The sequence below is a fragment of the Gorilla gorilla genome, chromosome 11 (genome assembly GCF_029281585.2).
Source record: "Gorilla gorilla gorilla isolate KB3781 chromosome 11, NHGRI_mGorGor1-v2.1_pri, whole genome shotgun sequence".
In the NCBI taxonomy this organism is placed as follows: Eukaryota; Metazoa; Chordata; class Mammalia; order Primates; family Hominidae; genus Gorilla; species Gorilla gorilla.
Window position 1 is genome coordinate 99,073,382 of NC_073235.2, and position 21,234 is coordinate 99,094,615.

General features: G+C 37.5%; 1 protein-coding gene and 1 long non-coding RNA gene across 7 annotated transcripts in view; one reads left to right on the forward strand and one right to left on the reverse strand.

Moving 5' to 3' along the window:
- Positions 1 to 21,234, forward strand: part of CCDC150 (coiled-coil domain containing 150) — a 92,071-nt gene that overhangs the window by 54,440 nt on the left and 16,397 nt on the right. For 3 of the 6 annotated variants that reach the window (XM_063695061.1, XM_063695062.1, XM_063695064.1), the window contains 3 exons: positions 622 to 735; positions 6,669 to 6,752; positions 17,759 to 17,866. In XM_063695061.1, coding sequence (XP_063551131.1) covers positions 622 to 735; positions 6,669 to 6,752; positions 17,759 to 17,866 — 306 coding nt within the window. Of the gene's footprint in view, positions 1 to 621; positions 736 to 6,668; positions 6,753 to 17,758; positions 17,867 to 18,735; positions 19,313 to 21,234 lie in introns of those variants that run through there. The other 3 variants (XM_055379328.2, XM_063695063.1, XM_063695065.1) reach the window with 3 other exon arrangements.
- Positions 6,195 to 18,645, reverse strand: LOC109025990 (uncharacterized). The gene is made up of 3 exons (XR_002004970.3): positions 18,505 to 18,645; positions 16,159 to 16,256; positions 6,195 to 6,402 (listed from the first exon to the last, which is right to left on the reverse strand). It is a non-coding gene; the product is annotated as an uncharacterized lncRNA (long non-coding RNA).

The following is a 21,234-nucleotide window of genomic DNA, read 5'->3' on the forward strand; positions in this document are numbered from 1 at the left end:
ATAGTAAAGGGGAACTATATAATTTACGATATCCCTTTTGCTGAGGGCAACTAGAAAAACTCAGAAAATGGAAAAGAGAGAAAAAGGGTTCTTTTTAGAAAAAATGTTAGACCCACAAACCACACAGAGAAAAGGGTTCTTAAAAACATTATAGAGTGGCTGGACTCTGTGGCTTATGTCTGTAATCCCGGCACTTTGTGGGGCTGAGGCGGGCAAATCACAAGGTCAGGAGTTCGAGACCAGCCTGACCAACATGATGAAACCCCGTTTCTACTAAAAATACAAAAATTAGCTGGGCATGGTGGTGCGTGCCTGTAATCCTAGCTACTCAGGAGGCTGAGGCAGGAGAATCGCTTGAACCCAGGAGGCAGAGCTTGCAGTGAGCCAAGATCACACAACTGCACTCCAGCCTGGGTGACAGAGCAAGACTCCGTCTCAAAAAAGTAAAAAATAAAAAATCATAGAGCTATCAGACTGACTGGTCATATTTCCACATTTAGAGGCAAGGAAACATATGGACAATACTGTCCATTTTACAGTTGTAATTGTCATTTTAAAAATAAGATAATACTTTTTGGATCTGGCATAAATAGTTTCTTTTTTACTTTTGTTTCTTTAAAGGTAGACATAAATACATTAACTCATAACCTGCAGACTCTTGAAGAAGAGAATAAGCACCTGGCAGATCAGATGGCTTCCCTAGAACTTCAGCAAGTCACTTCTGATTACCATGGGGTGGGTATAAAAAGATCAGTCTAAATAGCAATTAATGACTAATGAGTTCAGAAATAACAACAACCAGAGGTCAGGAGATGGGTTTTCTTTGTGTTTTCATAATTATTAAAAATCTAAGCAGAGATTCTTACAGTATTCAAACAACAGTGATTTGAGAAACCAAGAATTTAAGGGATTTATTAAACATTTGCCTTCACAAACAATCTGTGTTACTGAAAAATACAAATATATCTGATGTTTTAAAATAGTTCCTCTTCCATAAATTATGAGCAAGAAACTTGTATTTTTTTTCTCATCAGACAGTTTCCTCCATTAGGCAATCAGTAATAAGTCTGATTTCTGAAAGCTGTTTGACAAGGTCAGTGCATTACAAATAAGTGGTACAGTTCTTAAAATACCTTCTCCAGGCGGGGCGCAGTGGCTCACACCTGTAATCCCAGCACTTTGGGAGGCCGAGGCAGGTGGATCACGAGGAAAGGAGATTGAGACCATCCTGGCTAACACGGTGAAACCCTGTCACTACTAAAAATAGAAAAAATTAGCCGGGCGTGGTGGCGGATGCCTGTAGTTCCAGCTACTCGGGAGGCGGAGCTTGCAGTGAGCCAAGATCAGGCCACTGCACTCCAACCTGGGCGACAGAGCGAGATTCCGTCTCAAAAAAAAAAAAAAAAATCTTCTCCAAGTAAAGGGGATTTAAAGATATGGTCTTTCTGTTAAGTAGCTAATAATTTTCTTGTGTGCTTTCGAATACATGAAAAAATATTACTTACTTGCTTTTAAGCACGCAAATAATCTTTGAAAATTCCTAGAAGACCCCGATGTGAGTCTGTTTTAACCTGAGCTAAAGTCTTTCAAACTGTTATAAGCTGCTCATTACTTCAACTATGAAAAATTATACAGACTAAGTCTAAATCTTCTTATATGGTCATGGTTTTCAAGCCAGATTTCCTACTTTTCAGTTTTGGCTGTGACCTCGGGTATGATCCTTAACTTCTCTGAGCCTCAGTTTCTTAATCTGTCAAAATGAGGATAATAATGCTATAGCTGTGTGGATGTTTGAGCTTGAGTAAATTAATACACACAGAACGTGTAGCAGATAGCTAACATTTATTGAATTCTTAGTATCTGAACTGTCTCGGAGAAAAAAAAAAGCCTGTAAGTGCCTATTGGAATGACAAGATCCATTAGCTGTAATCCCTGGTATTATTTCAGACCAACCCTCTCTCTGCAGAATTAAAGATTCAGCCATGTCCTTTGCTGGTTGGCCAGCCTCAGCTGGGTTCCTTTGGGAGACCACATTCTCAGTCTGACTGATTCTTTCCTGAATCCATTGCCAGTGAGCAGGCCTAGCCTTACCCTATTAATGACTTTGACAGATCTTGCCAGTGATTTGGTCAGTGTTGATTTTTGCCTGCCTACCGTGTCTTGATTACAGGTTCCCAGTGATGACTCATAGATAACGCAATTCTAGCTTGCAGTTCTGTCTCCACCCAGAAGCGTCTCTGACCATGCCTGCCTGGAAATGCTTCGGTTGGCTATATGAGTTTGAGGAATGAGCTAGGGATTTCAGGATTTGTTTTTAAATATCATTAAATCTATTGTCATTCAATGCTGGCAGTGTATTTTTGTTCTTTGACAGTAAAAACTTGAAATTCTTTATAAAGAGTACCATCTGGTCTAACCCCTCATTGATTTTTGGAGATACACATGACTGTGTGTTGTGTGTGTAACATCACAAACGTGAATTCAGATAGATCTGGTTTCAACCTCCATTTACTGTGTGACCTGGGCAGGTTCTTAACCTCTCACGGCCTGCAATGCCAAGAGGATCTCTTCTAGTGTAGGTATCCCACAGTATACTCTGCACATCCATATCAGAATAATTACTACATTGATTAGAAATTGGCCTGTTTATGCATCTGCATTCACTCTCTTCTAATGCAAGAACAGTAGTTACTCATCTTTATATTCCCTTGCCTAGCATAACGCCTAATACATAATAGGTGCTTTAAAAACATTGATTGACTAGAATACAAAGAAGGTCATGTCTGTTTTGCCAGGCAGTAAGGATTAATATCATATTGCAATAATAAATATTATTCTCTGCTATTTCTTTCATATTTCCTAATTTCAGGGTTTTTTTTTTTTTTTTTTTTTTTTTTTGCCATTTTAGCCTGTAGTGATAGTGCAATTTAATTCCATTACCACTGGCAGTCACGCAGGGAACCACAGTGAGAAAAGATCCAAATGTAGGAAGGTTACCATGCCTGAGTTCAGTTTGAATGATTTTCCTCCCCACTTCTCTTTTGGGGTTTAAACATATATTTTAAAATTGTAGCACCAGACAGGAATATAATTCCCTGTACAACTGGGACTTTAATGACTTGAAATTTAAAAATGAACTAAAATGTATTATTTCTTAAAACCAGGATGACATTGTCAGTGTACACTCATGCAGATGTCTAAGTTGGTTTGATTTGCTGGGGCTCATGTCATACTGTTGTTAAATATTTTGAATAAAAAATTCAAAATAATCAAAAACTTTAAAAAATGCTTACAATCTGCTTATAAAGTAGCTTTACCAAGATGCCAGTATCCTACTGGTTTTGTGTATTCTTCTAACAGCTTCTGCTAACTTGTACAGCTCACCTAGATTTAAAAAATGATTTTAGAAATAATTTTGTGGCTTACTGTTGATCTTTGGCAACCTATCTTTCATATCTTAAGATAATTCTTCCTATTTTTACTTCCTGCTTTTCTAAAGAGTGGTATCTTTGTGTTTCTGAGTTAAAATGTATATTCTAATGTTTGGTATCTTTCTCTGTATGATGTTTCTCAAGTGATTCCCCAGTTTCTGTTTTGCTCTGTATACTAATAATGTTTATAGTATATTACCAAGAGTATTTAAGCAAAAGTTAATTTCAGTTCACTCTTCTGTAACTCAAAACCTGAGATATTCACTCATTTAAGTGGTTTCTAATTTCTTGTCTCCTGTTGATGAAAGTACAGGGCCTATTTAAATCTGTAAACAGTAATTTAAGTAACTGCCTTAACATCCACTTTCCCTTAGCAACTTGGAACAATTATTTTGTGTGTGTGTCATAATATTTAAATAAGTGACCCTTTGTCAAATATTATCACATTTTGATTTTGCTCAATTTTCGCTTGTACATTAGCATTCTCTTTGGTGGCAAAATGGGAAAATTATTGTTTTAAAAGATTAATGGAATTTCTTTATGCCTTTGCCTGAAAGAGGGAATTGTATTGATAGGGAAAAATCTCCATTATTTGTTAAATTTCTGGTCACCTTTTATAGAAGACTCAGATAATTTAAGTTATTCTTTAAAAAAAACTTTCCCCATTTCAAGAAGATAGTTATATTTGAGTGTTTAGTATTTGTTAGAGCTAGCATATTTTAGGTTAACTCTAGTTCTTGGTTTTTTATATGTTCTTACCTATGCTTTACAGCACACTGAGACATCTTAATTTGTAGAAGTTTGAATCGAATTTTAAATAAGCTTTTTTTTTAAATTATACTTTAAGTTTTAGGGTACATGTGCACAACGTGCAGGTTTGTTATATATATATACGTGTGCCACATTGGTGTGCTGCACCCATTAACTCATCGTTTAACATTAGGTATATCTCCTAATGCTATCCCTCCCCCCTCTCCCCACCCGGCAACAGGCCCCAGTGTGTGATGTTCCCCTTCCTGTGTCCATGTGTTCTCATTGTTCAATTCTTGTAGCTTTGCTTTTATGGTATTATTAACCATCCTTACAATTTATTTGCTGCTGAAGACTTGGTCAACATAATCCTAAACTGTAATGTTACATTCATGGAATGATTTTGTATCATAGTTCCCAAAACAGATAATATTTTGGCAAAGAGCACTGTGTTTTCCACAAAAATTAATCAATGATGAACTAATTTTGTGATAATATATTTATCATCATGAGTTTCCCATTTATTGATAGCAGTCTACATTTTGCTCAGGTTATTTTGAAACCAGTACTCTACTGGTCTAAATGCTTTTTAAAACATATTTTCCTTTGCCTTAGTGGGAGCAACACAGTGATTTTAAAAACTTTTAAAAACTGAATTATGAATATGTATAATAATGTATGAAATAAATATTCTGACAGGACAAATACTTGGTCTAATAGTTAATAATCCACCAAAGCCTAATATTGGGTATAAGTTTTTATATTAAAGGTGTATGATTTTACGGTAGGTGGTATACAAGGGCTTTTCCATAGATTTTTATCAAGTGTTGAACGTCAAAAATGAAAATTCTTCTAGCCAAGGCAACTGCTAAGGAGAAAACAATGCTCCAGACTACTGTGCCTTTTTTTTTTTTTTGAAATGGGGGTCTTGCTCTGTCTTCCAGGCTAGAGTGCAATGGCACCATCACGGCTCACTGTAGCCTCGACCAGCTGGTTTCAAGCAATTCTCCTGCCTCAACCTCTCAAGTAACTAGGACTACAGGCATGCACCACTATGCCCAGCTAATTTTTAAATTTTCTGTAGAGACAGGGTTTTGCTATGTTGACCAGACTGGTCTTGAATTTCTGGCTTCAAGTGATTCTCCCACCTCAGCCACCTAAAGTGCTGGGATTACAAGTGTGAGCCACTGTGCCCAGCTTAGTGTGCCTTCTCATAGAAAATATTTTGAACAGAGGAAAATATGAGTTACAGATTATAGTAATCTAGTTTGGAATGTGTTTTTGCTTTTATTTAGAAGCAGGTGTGGTAGGTTCACACACTTAAAATAAAGGATATTACAAAGTGGTGACTAAAGAATAGCTGTAATCATGTTGGAGATAGTGAGGAATATCTCTTATGTAAATTAATACATGGGTTTTATCTTATCAGCTTACCTAAAATTGAACATAAAACAAAAGTCTAAAATTCTTTGGCTTAAAATGCCTAAAAGGCACTCTGTTCTGTTATTCACAGAATAAGCAAATATAAACCAGAAATAGTGAATAATGTCAATATGAGATACTTACCAACATTAATAAGACTTTGAACTTAAGATTTACTGCAAATGATCCATAGTGCAGCTAGTTAGCTTATGAGTGATTAAGAGTTTGTGTCTTCAGTCACATTTGCTTTGTGTGCATTATCTCCACATTTGGTTTATGAAGATGATCTTGACATATGGCAATATTTCCTGTTATTAAGATATAACACTGGCATTGATTGTGGAGAGTGAAAAGTCCATGTTCAATCACTTAATGGTGCCCCTCATATAAAGAAAGTACCAATATGGCCCAAAATTTAAATTTTGTACTTATTTTTTTCTGATGTAGTCTGAGAACAACAGGATATGAAAAAATAACTGTCATTATTAAAGGCTGTTTGAATAATGAAAATATGTAATTTCGTGAAATATGAAAGCTTTGGTAATGTTTGCCCCAGATAATACTGTGTTGAGTATTTGATCAAACAATGAGTTTGAGTCTCCAGTAAACATTTATTTTGTTTTTGAGATTTTTCTAAACTGCTTTTTACCATGGTAAGTGATGTGCCTTCTGCTGTCAGTGGTCCTGGTCACTTGCAGCTGCTATTTCCGTAAAGAACTGTGTAATGCTCCACAGACTACCTGCAGTCACTGATACAACCACACCACATCCATGCTGGATCACAACTACAAAGGAATAACTGACATAACAAAAAAAGTTAATATACAAAACCAACAAACTCTGGTACTCTTAAAGCTTCATGCTTTTATTAGCAGTCTCTGTACATGTTGCATATTAGCCCTGTGATCAACTATGTAGAAAAGACTAAAAGCAGCAGTAGCAAATAAATAGAAATCTTGATCTTATGATGATAGAAATGGTAAGGATGTAAATACTTGTTTAAAAATGAAAATGGTTATTCCTTTCTATGCCTAGAGGTTCTGATGCCTTTGTTTGCCTTATCAGTTTGCCCAACAGAAGGTGGAAAAAGTCTTGGGAAAAATTACTGAAAGTAAAAATAAACTGGCCTATGAAAATGGAAAACTCCAGGTATGAGATTTATTTTCTGATTTTTTTGTTTGAATTTTAAAAATACCAATTATCAAATTAAATATTGCTAGATTTTGAGAATACCTAGCTCTGTCATTTACTAAGTCTATAGTCTCTGAACATCCTTAAGTTTGTGGCCTCATTAATAGCCAGGTGACTTCTATTTACATACTGTAGTTGCTGAAACCTAAAATTGTGAAGCCAAAACCCATTCTGTGACTATTTGAAACTTTATTATAATCATTTTATGCATGGTCATTCACTGAGAATGTAGAAAGCCTATACCTCTTTTTGCTGAATTTTTATAACACATTTCTGAAAAGAAATAAATCTGGAAACAGACTCAGAGGCAATTGAGTGAATGTGATGATACTGTTCTTTTGCTGCCTGTGGGTTTTGTCCCTATGGTACCCCAGAGCAGGAAGCCTGCAACTGATATAGGTAAGCCTGACTTAAACTAACTCCAATGGAAACACTGAAATCCAAATCAGTGGTGCTAAGTCTTAGCTACACATTAGAATCACTAGGCAGTTTTTAAAATTCCTCATGCTGGGAAGTGTATGATATCTGCCATTTACTTTGAAATGCAGCATAGAAAAAATAGGTTGATGGATGGATAGAGGAAATGATAAATGGATAGATATGTGATAAGCAAATAAAAGAACATTAATGGTAGAATTTGGATGGGATGGTTGGTGTATGCATGTTCACAGTAAAATTCTTTCCATTTTTCTATATATTTAGAACATTTTATAAAATGTTGGGGGAGGCTGTGCGTGGTGGTTCATACCTGATCCCAACACTTTGGGTGGCAGAGGCAGGAGAATGGCTTGAGGCCAGGAGTTTGAGACTAGCCTGGGCAATATAGCAAGACCCTGACTCTACAAAAAATAAATAAATAAAAATTAGGCAAGCGTGATGGCAAGTGCTTGTAATCCTAGCTACTTGGGAGGCTCAGGTGGGAGCCCCAAGTGGGAGGATCACTTGAGCCCAGGAGTTGGAGGCTATGGTGAGTTATGATCATGCCATTGCATTCCTGCCTGGGTGATAGAGTGAGACCCTGTCTCTAGAAAAAAATGAAGGGGGAAAATTCCCATGACTAGAAAGGCATCCCAGAGCAATTAAATCAAAATCTCAGGGGATAGTTCCTCGACTGAAGTGCTGTGTGTGTGTGTGTGTGTGTGTGTGTGTGTGTGTGTGCGTGTGTGTGTGTGCGCGTGAGTGAGATGAGGTCTCACTCTGTCATCCAGGCTGGAGTGCAATGGTGCAATATCTGGGCTTGCTGCAGCCTCCGCCTTCCGGGCTCAAATGTTCCTCCCACCTCAGTCACCCAAGTAGCTGGGATTCAGGTGTGCAGCACCATACCCAGCTAAGTTTTTTCATATTTTTGGTTTTTCCATGGAGATAGGGTTTCTCCATGTAGCCCAGGCTGGTCTCGAACTCCTGAGCTCAAGCAATCTGCCTGCCTTGGCCACCCAAAGTGCTGGGATTACAAGAGACTTCAGTACTTTTTAAAGCTACTCAGATGATTCCAATGTTACAACCATAGTTGAGGCCCACTAGATTAAATAGTATGAAGTGAAGCCCAGTTAGGCTTGGCAACCGTCCTAGTCTGTTTTCTGTTGCTATAACAGAATGTCTGAGACTGGGTAATTTGTAAATTAAAGAAGTTTATTTGGCTCATGATTCTGGAGGCTGGGAAGTCCAGGATCATACACCCTATCTGTGAACACCTCATGCTGCCTCATGTCATGGCAGAAAGCAGATGGGAGAGTGGGTGTTTGCAAAGAGACCAAACACAAGAGGCAGCCTCACTTTATAACAACCCAAGAGGGAGAACTTATTCACCCATGTGAGACTGCATTAACCCTTCATGAGAGCGGATCCCTCATTACCCAAATACCTCTTAAAGGTCCCACTACCTATCAACATTTAATTACATCAGCAGTTAAATTGCAGCATGAGTTTTGGCAGGGTCAAACCACATCCAAACCATAGCAGCAACTATGGAGCTGATTTGATAAGTAATTTCACTAGAAGCTTGCCAAACACATCAGCATTAACCTCATCCTCATCTACTCAAAGGGTTTACCATAGGGTTAGTAGACAGGATAGGGCCCAGAAATAGCAGGCCATCTAAAAGGTAGTCGATAAGCCATGCTTGTGGAACAATACATTACTAGAACAATAAAAAGAACTACAATAAAAAGAATTACTAGAACACCTATTAATATTTTGCAGAGGTAGTGATGCATTTAAATATTATCTACATTTGTGTGACCGTGGAAAGATCTTAATTTTCTTGAGTTTCATCTTAATCATCTATAAAATGAGGAGGATAAGCACACCTCTCTTATCTACTTCTCATTGGGAAAAATAGGCTACATTACAGGCTGGGTATATGCATCTTTACAGGCATAAAATAACTTTCCCCTTTCTGAAATGAATGATCTTATAAGAGGCTATGACCCATGACTTTAACCTTTTTTTAGTTTTTCCAAGAAAAATGAAATATATTATGAAATATATAAGACAGATCCCAGGCTCTCATGACAGACTTAAAGCCAAATTTTGACTGGGAATGAAATATATTTTATAATTTATGAATGGGTCTGATGTTATCTGTCTGACCTTTTAAACCTCAACTATGCAATCTTAGAAATTATCCAGATTCTGTGTAATTATAAAGGAAATACGTGCCTGTTTGCTGTTCATATTCCTATAATAAGAGTTTAAGATTTTTGATAGTCTTTGAAGAAACACTTTTTGAACTATTGTGAACTATTGATTCATTGGTGCTTTTATGTCAGGTCTTGGGCTGCCACATTCCAAAAGCACTGACTTCATCAGCTCTAGGGAAAGTGCTCTTGGAGCACATAACTCTTACAAGACAATTTAAAGGAAGAGCTGTATACTAAACATAGTCAAAACAGTAGTCTGCTGTGTGTTCTCAACTGGATTAGAATGGATTAAAAATATACATATGAATTGTATTTGGTAAAAGACTACATTTTCAGAATCAACTTGTTAATGAATGATATAAATACTGGATTTTGTGTGTTAATGTAAACTTTATTGGAAACTGCTGCCTCATGTTCAAACATGGTTTGAACTTCCTTTTCAGTGCTGTACAGTATTCCATTATGTAAATATGCCACAATGTATTTATTCTTCTGTTGATGGATAATCGGCTAGTTCTTAATTGCTTGCAAACAATAACAATGATATGATGAATTTTTGTACCTGTCTCCTTATATACAGAAGATTCTCTCAGCTAAATATAAAATTCTTAGGAGTAGAATTACTGGGTTTTAGGATGTGCATATCCTAAGTTTTACTAGATTTTGTTATATTTCCCCTTACTAAAAGTAGTTATGCCAGTTTTAAAATCAGTATTTTTTTATTATACTTTAAGTTCTAGGGTACATGTGCACAACATGCAGGTTTGTTACATAGGTATACATGTGCCATGTTGGTTTGCTGCACCCATTAACTCATCATTTACATTAGGTATTTCTCCTAATGCTATCCCTCCCTCTGCTCCCCACCCCACAACAGGCCCCGGGGTGTGATGTTCCCTGCCCTGTGTCCAGGTGTTCATGTTGTTCAATTCCCACCTATGAGTGAGAACATGGGGTGTTTGTTTTTCTGTCCTTGCGATAGTTTGCTGATAATGATGGTTTCCAGCTGCATCCATGTCCCTGCAAAGGACATGAACTCATCATTTTTTTATGGCTGCATAGTATTGAATGGTGTCTATGTGCCACATTTTCTTAATCCAGTCTGTCATCTATGAACATTTTGGGTTGGTTCCAAGTCTTTGCTATTGTGAATAGTGCCGCAATAAACATACATGTGCATGTGTCTTTATAGTAGCATGATTTATAATCCTTTGGGTATATACCCAGTAATGGGATGGCTGGGTCAAATGGTATTTTCTAGTTCTAGATCCTTGAGGAATCACCACACTGTCTTCCACAATGGTTGAACTAGTTTACACTTCCACCAACAGTGTAAAAGCATTTCTGTTTCTCCACATCCTCTCCAGCATCTGCTGTTTCCTGACTTTTTAATGATCCCCATTCTAACTGGTGTGAGATGGTATCTCATTGTGGTTTTGATTTGCATTTCTCTGATGACCAGTGATGATGAGCATTTTTTCATGTGTCTGTTGGCTGCATAAATGCCTTCTTTTGAAAAGTGTTTGTTCATATCCTTCGCCAACTTTTTGATGGGGTTGTTGTTTTCTTGTAAATTTGTTTAAGTTCTTTGTAGATTCAGGATACTAGCTCTTTGTCAGATGGGTAGATTGCAAAAATTTTCTCCCATTCTGTAGGTTGCCTGTTCACTCTGATGGTAGTTAGTTTATTTTGCTATGCAGAAGCTCTTTAGTTTAATTAGATCCCGTTTGTCAATTTTGGCTTTTGTTGCCATTGCTTTTGGTGTTTTAGTCATGAAGTCCTTTCCAAGGCCTATGTCCTGAATGGTATTGCTTAGGTTTTCTTCTAGGGTTTTTATGGTTTTAGGTCTAACATTTAAGTCTTTAATCCATCTTGAATTTTTGTATAAGGTGTAAGGAAGGGATCCAGTTTCAGCTTTCTACATATGGCTAGCCAGTTTTCCCAGCACCATGTATTAAATAGGAAATCCTTTCCCCATTTCTTATTTTTGTCAGGTTTGTCAAAGATCAGATGGTTGTAGATGTGTGGTGTTATTTCTGAGGGCTCTGTTCTGTTCCATTGGTCTATATATCTGTTTTGGTGCCAGTACCATGCTGTTTTGGTTACTGCAGCCTTATAGTATAGTTGGAAGTCAGGTAGCATGATGCCTCCAGCTTTGTTCTTTTGGCTTAGGACTGTCTTGGCAATGCGGGCTCCTTTTTGGTTCCATATGAACTTTAAAGTAGTTTTTTCCAATTCTGTGAAGAAAGTCATTGGTAGCTTGATGGGGATGGCCTTGAATCTATAAATTACCTTGGGCAGTATGGCCATATGGCATTATGGAAGAACAAATGTTCTTCCATTTCTTTGTGTCCTCTTTTATTTTGTTGAGCAGTGGTTTGTAGTTCTCCTTGAAGAGGTCCTTCACATCCCTTGTAAGTTGGATTCCTAGGTATTTTATTCTCTTTGAAGCAATTGTGAATGGGAGTTCACTCATGATTTGGCTGTTTGTTATTGGTGTATAGGAATGCTTGTGATTTTTGCACATTGATTTTGTATCCTGAGACTTTGCTGAAGTTGCTTATCAGCTTAAGGAGATTTTGGGCTGAGACAATGGGGTTTTCCAAATATACAGTCATGTCATCTGCAAACAGGGACAATTTGACTTCCTCTTTTCCTAATTGAATACTGTTTATTTCTTTCTCTTGCCTGATTGCCCTGGCTAGAACTTACAATACTATGTTGAATATGAGTGGTGAGAGAGGGCATCCCTGTCTTGTGCCAGTTTTCAAAGGAAATGCTTCCAGTTTTTGCCCATTCAGTATGATATTGGCTGTCAGTTTTTCATAAATAGCTCTTATTATTTTGAGACAACGTTCCGTCAATACCTAGCTTATTGAGAGTTTTTAGCATGAAGGGTTGTTGAATTTTGTCAAAGGCCTTTTCTGCATCTATTGAGATAATCGTGGTTTTTTCATTGGTTCTGTTTATGTGATGGATTATGTTTATTGGTTTGTGTATGTTGAACCAGTCTTGCATCCCAGAGATGAAGCTGACTTGATTGTGGTGGATAAGCTTTTTGATGTGCTGCTGGATTTGTTTTGCCAGTATTTTATTGAGGATTTTCACATCAATGTTCATCAGGGATATTGGTCTAAAATTCTCTTTTTTTGTTGTGTCTCTGCCAGGCTTTGGTATCAGGATGATGCTGGCCTCATAAAATGTGTTAGGGAGGATTCCCTCTTTTTCTGTTGATTGGGATAGTTTCAGAAGGAATGGTATCAGCTCCTCTTTGTACCTCTAGTAGAATTTGCCTGTGAATCTGTCTGGTCCTGGACATTTTTTGGTTGGTAGGCTATTATTGCCTCAATTTCAGAGCCTGTTATTGGTCTATTTAGAAGTTCAACTTCTTCCTGGTTTAGTCTTGGGAGAGTGTATGTGTCCAGGAATTTATCCATTTCTTCTAGATTTTCTGGTTTATTTGTGTAGAGGTGTTTACAGTATTCTCTGATGGTAGTTTGTATTTCTGTGGGATAGGTATTGATATCCCCTTTATCACTTTTTTATTGTGTCTATTTGATTCTTCTCTATTTTTTTCTTTATTAGTCTTGCTAGCAGTCTATCAATTTTGTTGATCTTTTCAAAAAACCATCTCCTGGATTCCTTGATTTTTTTGAAGGGTTTTTTGTATCTCTATCTCCTTCAGTTCTGCTCTGATCTTAGTTGTTTCTTGCCTGCTGCTAGCTTTTGAATTTGTTTGCTCTTGCTTCTCTAGTTCTTTTAATTGTGATGTTAGGGTGTTGATTTTAGATCTTTCCTGCTTTCTCTTATGGGTATTTAGTGCTGTAAATTTCCCTCTACACACTGCTTTAAATGTGTCCCAGAGATCCTGGTACACTGTGTCTTTGTTCTCATTGGTTTCAAAGAACATCTTTATTTCTGCCTTAATTTTGTTATTTACCCAGTAGTCATTCAGGAGCACCAGGTTGTTCAGTTTCCATGTAGTTGTGCGGTTTTGAGTGAGTTTCTTAATGCTAAGTGCTAATTTGATTGTACTGTCATCTGAGAGACAGTTTGTTGTGATTTCTGTTCTTTTACATTTGCTGAGGAGTGCTTTACTTCCAACTATATGGTCAATTTTGGAATAAGTGTGATGTGGTGCTGAGAAGAATGTATATTCTGTTGATTTGGGGTGGAGAATTCTGTAGATGTCTATTAGGTCTGCATGGTGCAAAGCTGAGTTCAAGTCCTGGATATCCTTGTTAACCTTCTGTCTCATTGATCTGTCGAACATTGACAGTAGCGTGTTAAAGTCTCCCACTATTATTGTGTGGGAGTCTAAGTCTCTTTAAAGGTCTCTAAGAACTTCCTTTATGAATCTGGGTGCTCCTGTATTGGGTGTATATATATTTAGGATAGTTACCTCTTCTTGTTGAATTGATCCCTTTACCGTTATGTAATGGCCTTCTTTGTCTCTTTTGATCTTTGTTGGCTTAAAGTCTGTTTTATCAGAGACTAGGATTGCAACCCCTGCTTTTTCTTGGTTTCCATTTGCTTGGTAGATCTTCCTCCATCCATTTATTTTGAGTCTATTTGTGTCTCTGAACGTGAGATGGGTCTCCTGAATACAGCACCCTGATGGGTCTTGACTCTTTATCCAATTTGCTAGTCTGTGTCTTTTAATTGGGGCATTTAGTCCATTTACATTTAAGGTTAATATTTTTATGTGTGAATTTGATCCTGTCATCATGATGTTAGCTGGTTATTTTGCCCATTAGTTGATGCAGTTTCTTCATAGCATCAATGATCTTTGCAATTTGGCATGTTTTTGCAGTGGCTGGTACCAGTTGTTCCTTTCCATGTTTAGTGCTTCCTTCAGGAGCTCTTGTAAGGCAGACCTGGGGGTGACAGAATCTCTCAGCATTTGCTTGTCTGTAAAGGTTTTTATTTCTCCTTCACTTATGAAGCTTAATTTAGCTGGATATGAAATTCTGGGTTGAAAATTCTTTTCTTTAAGAATGTTGAATATTGGCCCCCACTCTCTGGCTTGTAGAGTTTCTCTGAGAGATCTGCTGTTAGTCTGATGGGCTTTCCTTTGTGGGTAACCCGACCTTTCTCTCTGGCTGCCGTTAACATTTTTTCCTTCATTTCAACCTTAGTGAATCTGACAATTATGTGTCTTGGGATTGCTCTTCTTGAGGAGTATCTTTGCGGTGTTCTCTGTATATCCTGAATTTGAATGTTGGCCTGTCTTGCTAGGTTGGGGAAGTTCTCCTGGATAATATCCTGAAGAGTGTTTTCCATCTTGGTTCCATGTTCCCTGTCACTTTCAGGTACACCAATCAAATGTAGATTTGGTCGCTTCACATAGTCCCATATTTCTTGGAGGCTTTGTTGATTTCTTTTTACTCTTTTTTCTCTAAACTTCTCTTCTCGTTTTATTTCACTGATTTGATCTTCAGTCACTGATACCCTTTCTTCCACTTGATCGAATTGGCTATTGAAGCTTGTGTATGCATCGCGTAGTTCTCATGCCATGGTTTTCAGCTCCATCAGGTCATTTATGGTCTTCTCTACACTGTTTTTTCTAGTTAGCCATTCGTCTAATGTTTTTTCAAGGTTTTTAGCTTCCTTGCAATGGGTTCGAACATCCTCCTTTGGCTCGGAGAAGTTTGTTATTACCGACCTTCTGAAGTCTACTTCTGTCAGGTAGTCAAAGTCATTCTCTGTCCAGCTTTGTTCCATTGCTGGTGAGGAGCTGTGATCCTTTGGGGGAGAGGAGGCACTCTGGTTTTTAGAATTTTCAGCTTTTCTGCTCTGGTTTCTCCCCATCTTTGTGCTTTTATCTACCTTTGGTCTTTGATTTTGGTGACCTACAGATGGAGTTTTCATGTGGGTGCCCTTTTTGTTGATGTTGATGCTATTCCTTTCTGTTTGTTAGTTTTCCTTCTAACAGTCAGGTCCCTCAGCTGCAGGTCTGTTGGAGTTTGTTGGAGGTCCACCTCAGACCCTGTTTGCCTGAGTATCACCAGCGGAGGCTGCAGAACAGCAAATATGGCTGCCTGATCCTTCCTCTGGAAGTTTTGTCCTGGTGGGGCACCCGGCTGTATGAGGTGTCAGTTGGCCCCTACTGGGAGGTGTCTCCCAGTTAGACTACATGGGGGTCAGGGACCCACTTGAGGAGGCAGTCTGTCTGTTCTCCGAGCTCAAACACTGTGCTGCGAGAACCACTGCTCTCTTCAGAGCTGTCAGACAGGGACGTTTAAGTCTGCAGAAGTTTCTGCTGCCTTTTGTTCAGCTATGCCCTGCCCCGAGAGGTGGAGTCTACAGAAGCAGGAGGTCTTGCTGAGCTGTGGTGGGCTCCGCCCAGTTCGAGCTTCCCTGACTGCTTTGTTTACCTACTCAAGCCTCAGCAATGGCAGACACCCCTCCCCATGCCAGGCTGCTGCCTCAGACTTCTGTGTTAGCAGTGAGCAAGGCTCCGTGGGCATGGGACCTACCAAGCCAGGCACAGGATATAATCTCCTGGTGTGCTGTTTGCTAAGACTGTTGGAAAAGCACAGTATTTGGGCAGGAGTGTCCTGTTTTTCCAGGTACCATCTGTTACGGCTTCCCTTGGCTAGGAAAGGGAAATCCCCTGACCCCCCTTGCGCTTCCCGGGTGAGGCGATGCCCTGCCCTGCTTTGGCTCACCCTCTGTGGGCTGCAGCCACTGTCCAACCAGTCCCAATGAGATGAACCAGGTACCTCAGTGAAAATGCAGAAATCACCCGTCTTCTGTGTCGGGCATGCTGGGAGCTCCAGACCAGAGCTGTTCCTATTTGGTCATCTTAGAACGGAATAGCCTAAAATCAGTATATTTAAGAGGGCATATTAAATAAGTACATTAGAGTTACATGTGTTAACATGGATGAATCTCATAAAACAATACTATATACTGTTTAGGGATACATATAAAGTTATTTTTTAAAGAATAGGAATGATACATTCAGCAAAATAGTTAACTGTAGGATAGAAGGAGATTTGGTTGGAATAGGCTACACAGAAGCTTTCAATTTTAACGGTAGTTTTTTTTTTTAAGTTCAGTGGTGGATAGATGGGATGATGGCATATATGTCTGAAAGATTTCCAGCACTTTTAAAGTTGTTTTTAAACATATGTCAGTTTGAGTTCTTTGGCCTCACTCTAATCTACCATTGGCCCCATCACTTAACCACTAGGATTTCAACATTGTGTTAGCTGCCTGGCCCCTATAAGCAACTGCATTTGTGACCTTAATTTAGAAGTTAGGTAAGTGCTTGGTTTACCTTGTTTTTTAATTTCTTGTTGAACTATAGCATATATACTGAAAAGTACACAGGGCACAGCCTGATGAATTTTTTATAAAGTAAATATAGCTATGTTATCAGCACTCAGATCAAGAAACAGAACATCCCTAACACCCAGTACCCTCTTCCAGTAACTGTCACCCACAAGGCTAATTAACCATCCTGATTTCTAACACCCCATTCAAATTTTAACAGTTGCTGAAAATGTCCAGTAGCTAGTGAAAGAGATGTTTGCACTCTACAGATAGGAAACAAGATATTGAGAGATGGAACTGTTGATTTAAATAAAATTTTGGATGAAAATTTTCCTGATTTAGGGGTAGGCTCGGTAACATTAATTGTTGTGTGTGAATGGTTTGGGGATAAGAGGAAGCAAATGTGGAAAAACGCATAATTTGGAGATTTATGAGTATATATTAAATGATTTTGTCCTCCAAAATGATAATTTTCTTTGAAGAGAGACTTGTGAGTATCATCTTTATGAATTAGTTTTAAAATATAATTCAACATATAAGAATTCCATTTATTCAACTTTTATAATATTGTGTCAGTGAAACTCAAGACTCTATGCCTGTTCTCCACCCCATTCCATTCTTCTGGTCTGATATGTCTGCTTCTTGCACATTGACAGTTCTAATTATACACATTCAAAAGGGTTTTGAATGCCAGGTACCACAATTCAAATATATTAGCCACAAATTTTTGAATTATATTAGCCACAAAATCTCACTGTTATATTCATGAGTCATGTCCATTTGGAGGCCTATAAGCACTAGAAACCAAATGAGTTATCTCAGTACATTTAAATGGCTACAGAGTCTAAATCATTTTTAGCATGATTAAACTTAGGATTGCTTTTTGCAAGTTTTAAAGATTCTCTGTAATTTTTTTTTTTTTTTTTTTTTTTTACAACTCATGACCCTTTTTCCCCCTTCTGGAGTATATAAATATGTGTAAATATATATGTTTAAATGTCTTTATTTTTTAAAATTCTTTTTGTATTTTTGTTTTTCCTCTAGATAAAAGTTAAACAGCTAGAAGAACAAGTACAGTCTTTTACTGACACCAGCTTACAGAATGATCATCTATGCAAGATGAATAAGTCTCTACAGACTAAATATGCTCAGGTGTGATTAATATCTACAAAAGCGGATTGCTGCTATATTTTGTTTTTAAGAAATTGTTTGATATTTTTTCCCCCACTTTACCACACAATCCCAGAAAGATAAATATGCTGTCACTTGACTCAGTTTAACAAACTTTTTTTTCAAGCACCTAGTACATACAAGGTTCTGCTAAAGCCTCAGAAATTGTAAAGATACCTGAAGCAGGATTGAGACATTCAACTTGCTTGTTATAGTTAGGAAATGTACTCCATAAACTTTATTAGAGAATAGAAAGTTATGCTTTTCAGAAAAATAGATTGTATTACTGAACATTCATAGGGAGCGTTATTATGAGTAGAAGCAGTGAGAAATGCTTTCATAAAGGCAGTGCTTTTTAAACTTGAGCCTTACAAATTTTGGCAGTTGTGAGGAACAAGTATCTTTGTTTTTTGAATTAAAGGCAAACTCAGAACTCAGTGCCAAGAGGGTACACCTGCAGCAGGCAGATGCTCACCTGAAAGAAGTATTGGTAATGAAAGTGCTTACTTGTCAGCATGGTGGCTCTTGAAGCTAAAAACCTTTCATAGTTCACATAATATTTTAACAAATGAATAGAAAAAGTTAAGCAAGATAACAAAAACATTTAGTGAAGAACATACCCCAGGAAGGTGTTACCAGAAGAAAGTGACTCATTTCAATTATTTACAGATTTAGCACGCATATCATTAGGTTATTTTTTAAATCGTTAACTCTTAATAAAAGCATATGTAACTTCTGTGTCTATGATATTTGTGTATCTATACCCCTGGTAACCAAGGAACTAAAATATGTTTTCAAATGGAATACTCATAGAGTTCTAACCACTTGACTCTGCTGATGAGTGATGAGGTCACAGAGTTGTTAAAGGAGGCCTCATTAGATGCGCTCTCTGACAGGGAGGTTGGCATAAGGTCTGTTTCTTTGCTGGGTCATATTTTGCAGTGTGATCTCTTCACTCTGAAAGCAGAGAAACACATTTTCAATATATTTTCCATTACGGCTCCTTCTAGAACACTGTGTTGTTTCTCCTAGTAAAGGGGCTATTCCTTGAAAAATAACTCTAGGTTTAGCTGATTTTATTGTTTTTATTAATAATTGACGATGCCTCTAAGAAAAAGGAAATCTCCAGAGAGGCCTGCATCTTCAAAATCCCCCGAAATCTCTAGGTCCCATGTAAACAGTATAAAGGAAAGAACGTCATCAGTTGGTTTGCCTAGTGTTATTCCAAACTCTACACGCCGTGTGAGCTTTGCACCTAACCTGCCTTCTATGAAAACATCTCAGGATATTGGAGACTCTAGGATCTCTCTAAAGACTCTTTTGAATGCTATTAAAACCATGGAGGGAAGACTGGAAGGCAAAATAGAGATTCTAGCCTCAAGACCTTTAATAAATGATGAATCACCAAATTTTCTTAAACGAGACTCGGTAAGTGAAGACCACAAATTAAATCTTAAGGAAGTTTTAAATTTATACAAGAATGAAATATTAATCCAGAAATATAATGCTTGAAGATATGACTAACAAGGAAATAAGGTTCTTCACAAATAGAAAAAAGACTAATATAGATTGAAACCATTATCCTAGCCATCACATAATTAGTTTTAGACATAGAACATTTGGCATAACAGTAACTACTGAGTTTTTTATATAATTTTGATTTTTTTAAAAATTCAAAATTTCTACCTAATCTTAACATTTGAGCTAAAATGCTTGGATAAAGCCTCATTTTCAAATAGAAAATTACTTCAAGAAACCCCAAGAAATTTAACATTGGAAAATATTTTCTTGAGAAAACTTATTAGAGCATTCATCTTTATCTGATATTTAGAAATAGAAAATACTATAGCTTATCTTCTAGAGTGGGCTACTATTACCGGAAGGAGGGCTGTGAGTGTTAGTTGTCCAGGTCCTTGGTGTTTTGAACAAAGAATTGAAAAAATCACGCAAAGTAATGAAGGAAGCAGCGAAAGCAGGGATTTATTAAAACGATGAAAGAACTCCATACGGTGTGGAGTTTTCTGGGTTTTAAGTACTCCTTTTGAGGTCCTTATGGCTACCTCTTATCTGGATGAAGGATTTGGCCTGTGGCTAATTAAAGGCTCAGGTGAATTGATGCCCTATGCTGATGAAGGGATGGTCCATGCTTGGCCTGGGGCCAATCCAAGACACTCTCCCTTTCCATCTGAGACATGGTGGAAGCGGGAGGAGTGTAGGGAGAGTAGTAGCCTTTGATCCTTTGCTACTTGCTGGGGAGATGGGGTTTTTCCTTTTGGTGTAGCTTTTGTAAGTTGGTGTTAATTGGACTTAGCTTCCCTGTCGCAAGACCCCGGTGTTTTCCTTTTGATCCAGCTTTGGGAAATCAGCAGAAATTGGCCTCACTTTTCCTGTCCCCAGACCTTGGTGTTTTTCCTTGATCCAGCTTTAGGTAATCAGCATGAATTGGCCTTAAGTTCCCTGCCTCCAGACCCTATTCTCCTGCCTCACTACTATTTAGATGTCTTCTGTAAACATCTAGTGGCATTTTTGCATTTATATGTGTGTATATACATACTGATATATACATACACTTAAAAAACTGGTAGAATTTTAAAAATGATATTCTTGTATACTTTTCTAGAACAAAATTCAGTAGATTATCGGACCTGTAAGTTGCCGTCTTTTGCACTTTTCTGGGATCCTTTTCTGTAGAAAAAGTTAAATATTTTAAATGTTACAGGTTCAAGTTTAAGGATGTTTTATAACGTTGAGGTAGATGTGGGGAAAATACATCCTCCTTTGTTACCGTTGGGATTATGAAACAGTACAACTTCCTATGGAGTTCCTATGCCTTCCTATGGAGAGCAATTTTGACCCTACAATTTGACCCTACAACTTTGACCCTACAATTGTCCTTCTAGGACTTTTTCCTACCGATATACTGGCTTGTACACATGACATGTATACAAGGTCACTTACTGAAGTATTGCTGGCTAATAGCAACAGAGGAAGCAACCAAAATCTTATCAGTAAGAGACTGGCTAAATAATAGTTTGTATCCATAGTTTTGCAATACTGCTTCAAGATATATATATATTATTAGGTTTAAACAATAAAAGTTCAGAAGAGTATATGTAATATTTTACTATTTGGATGTAAAAAGGGTAGGGAGATAAAGAATATATACGTATGTATTCACTTGTATAAGCTTAGACTGTCTAAAATGACCCATAATAAACTGGCAACATTATTTTTGAGGAAGGAGACTGGGGGGCTGGGATGTTTTTCACTTAATCTTTTTGTACTTTAAAAATAATGTGAATGTACTACCTATCCAAAATAGTTTGATGAACGTTTTCTTTTCAACAAAA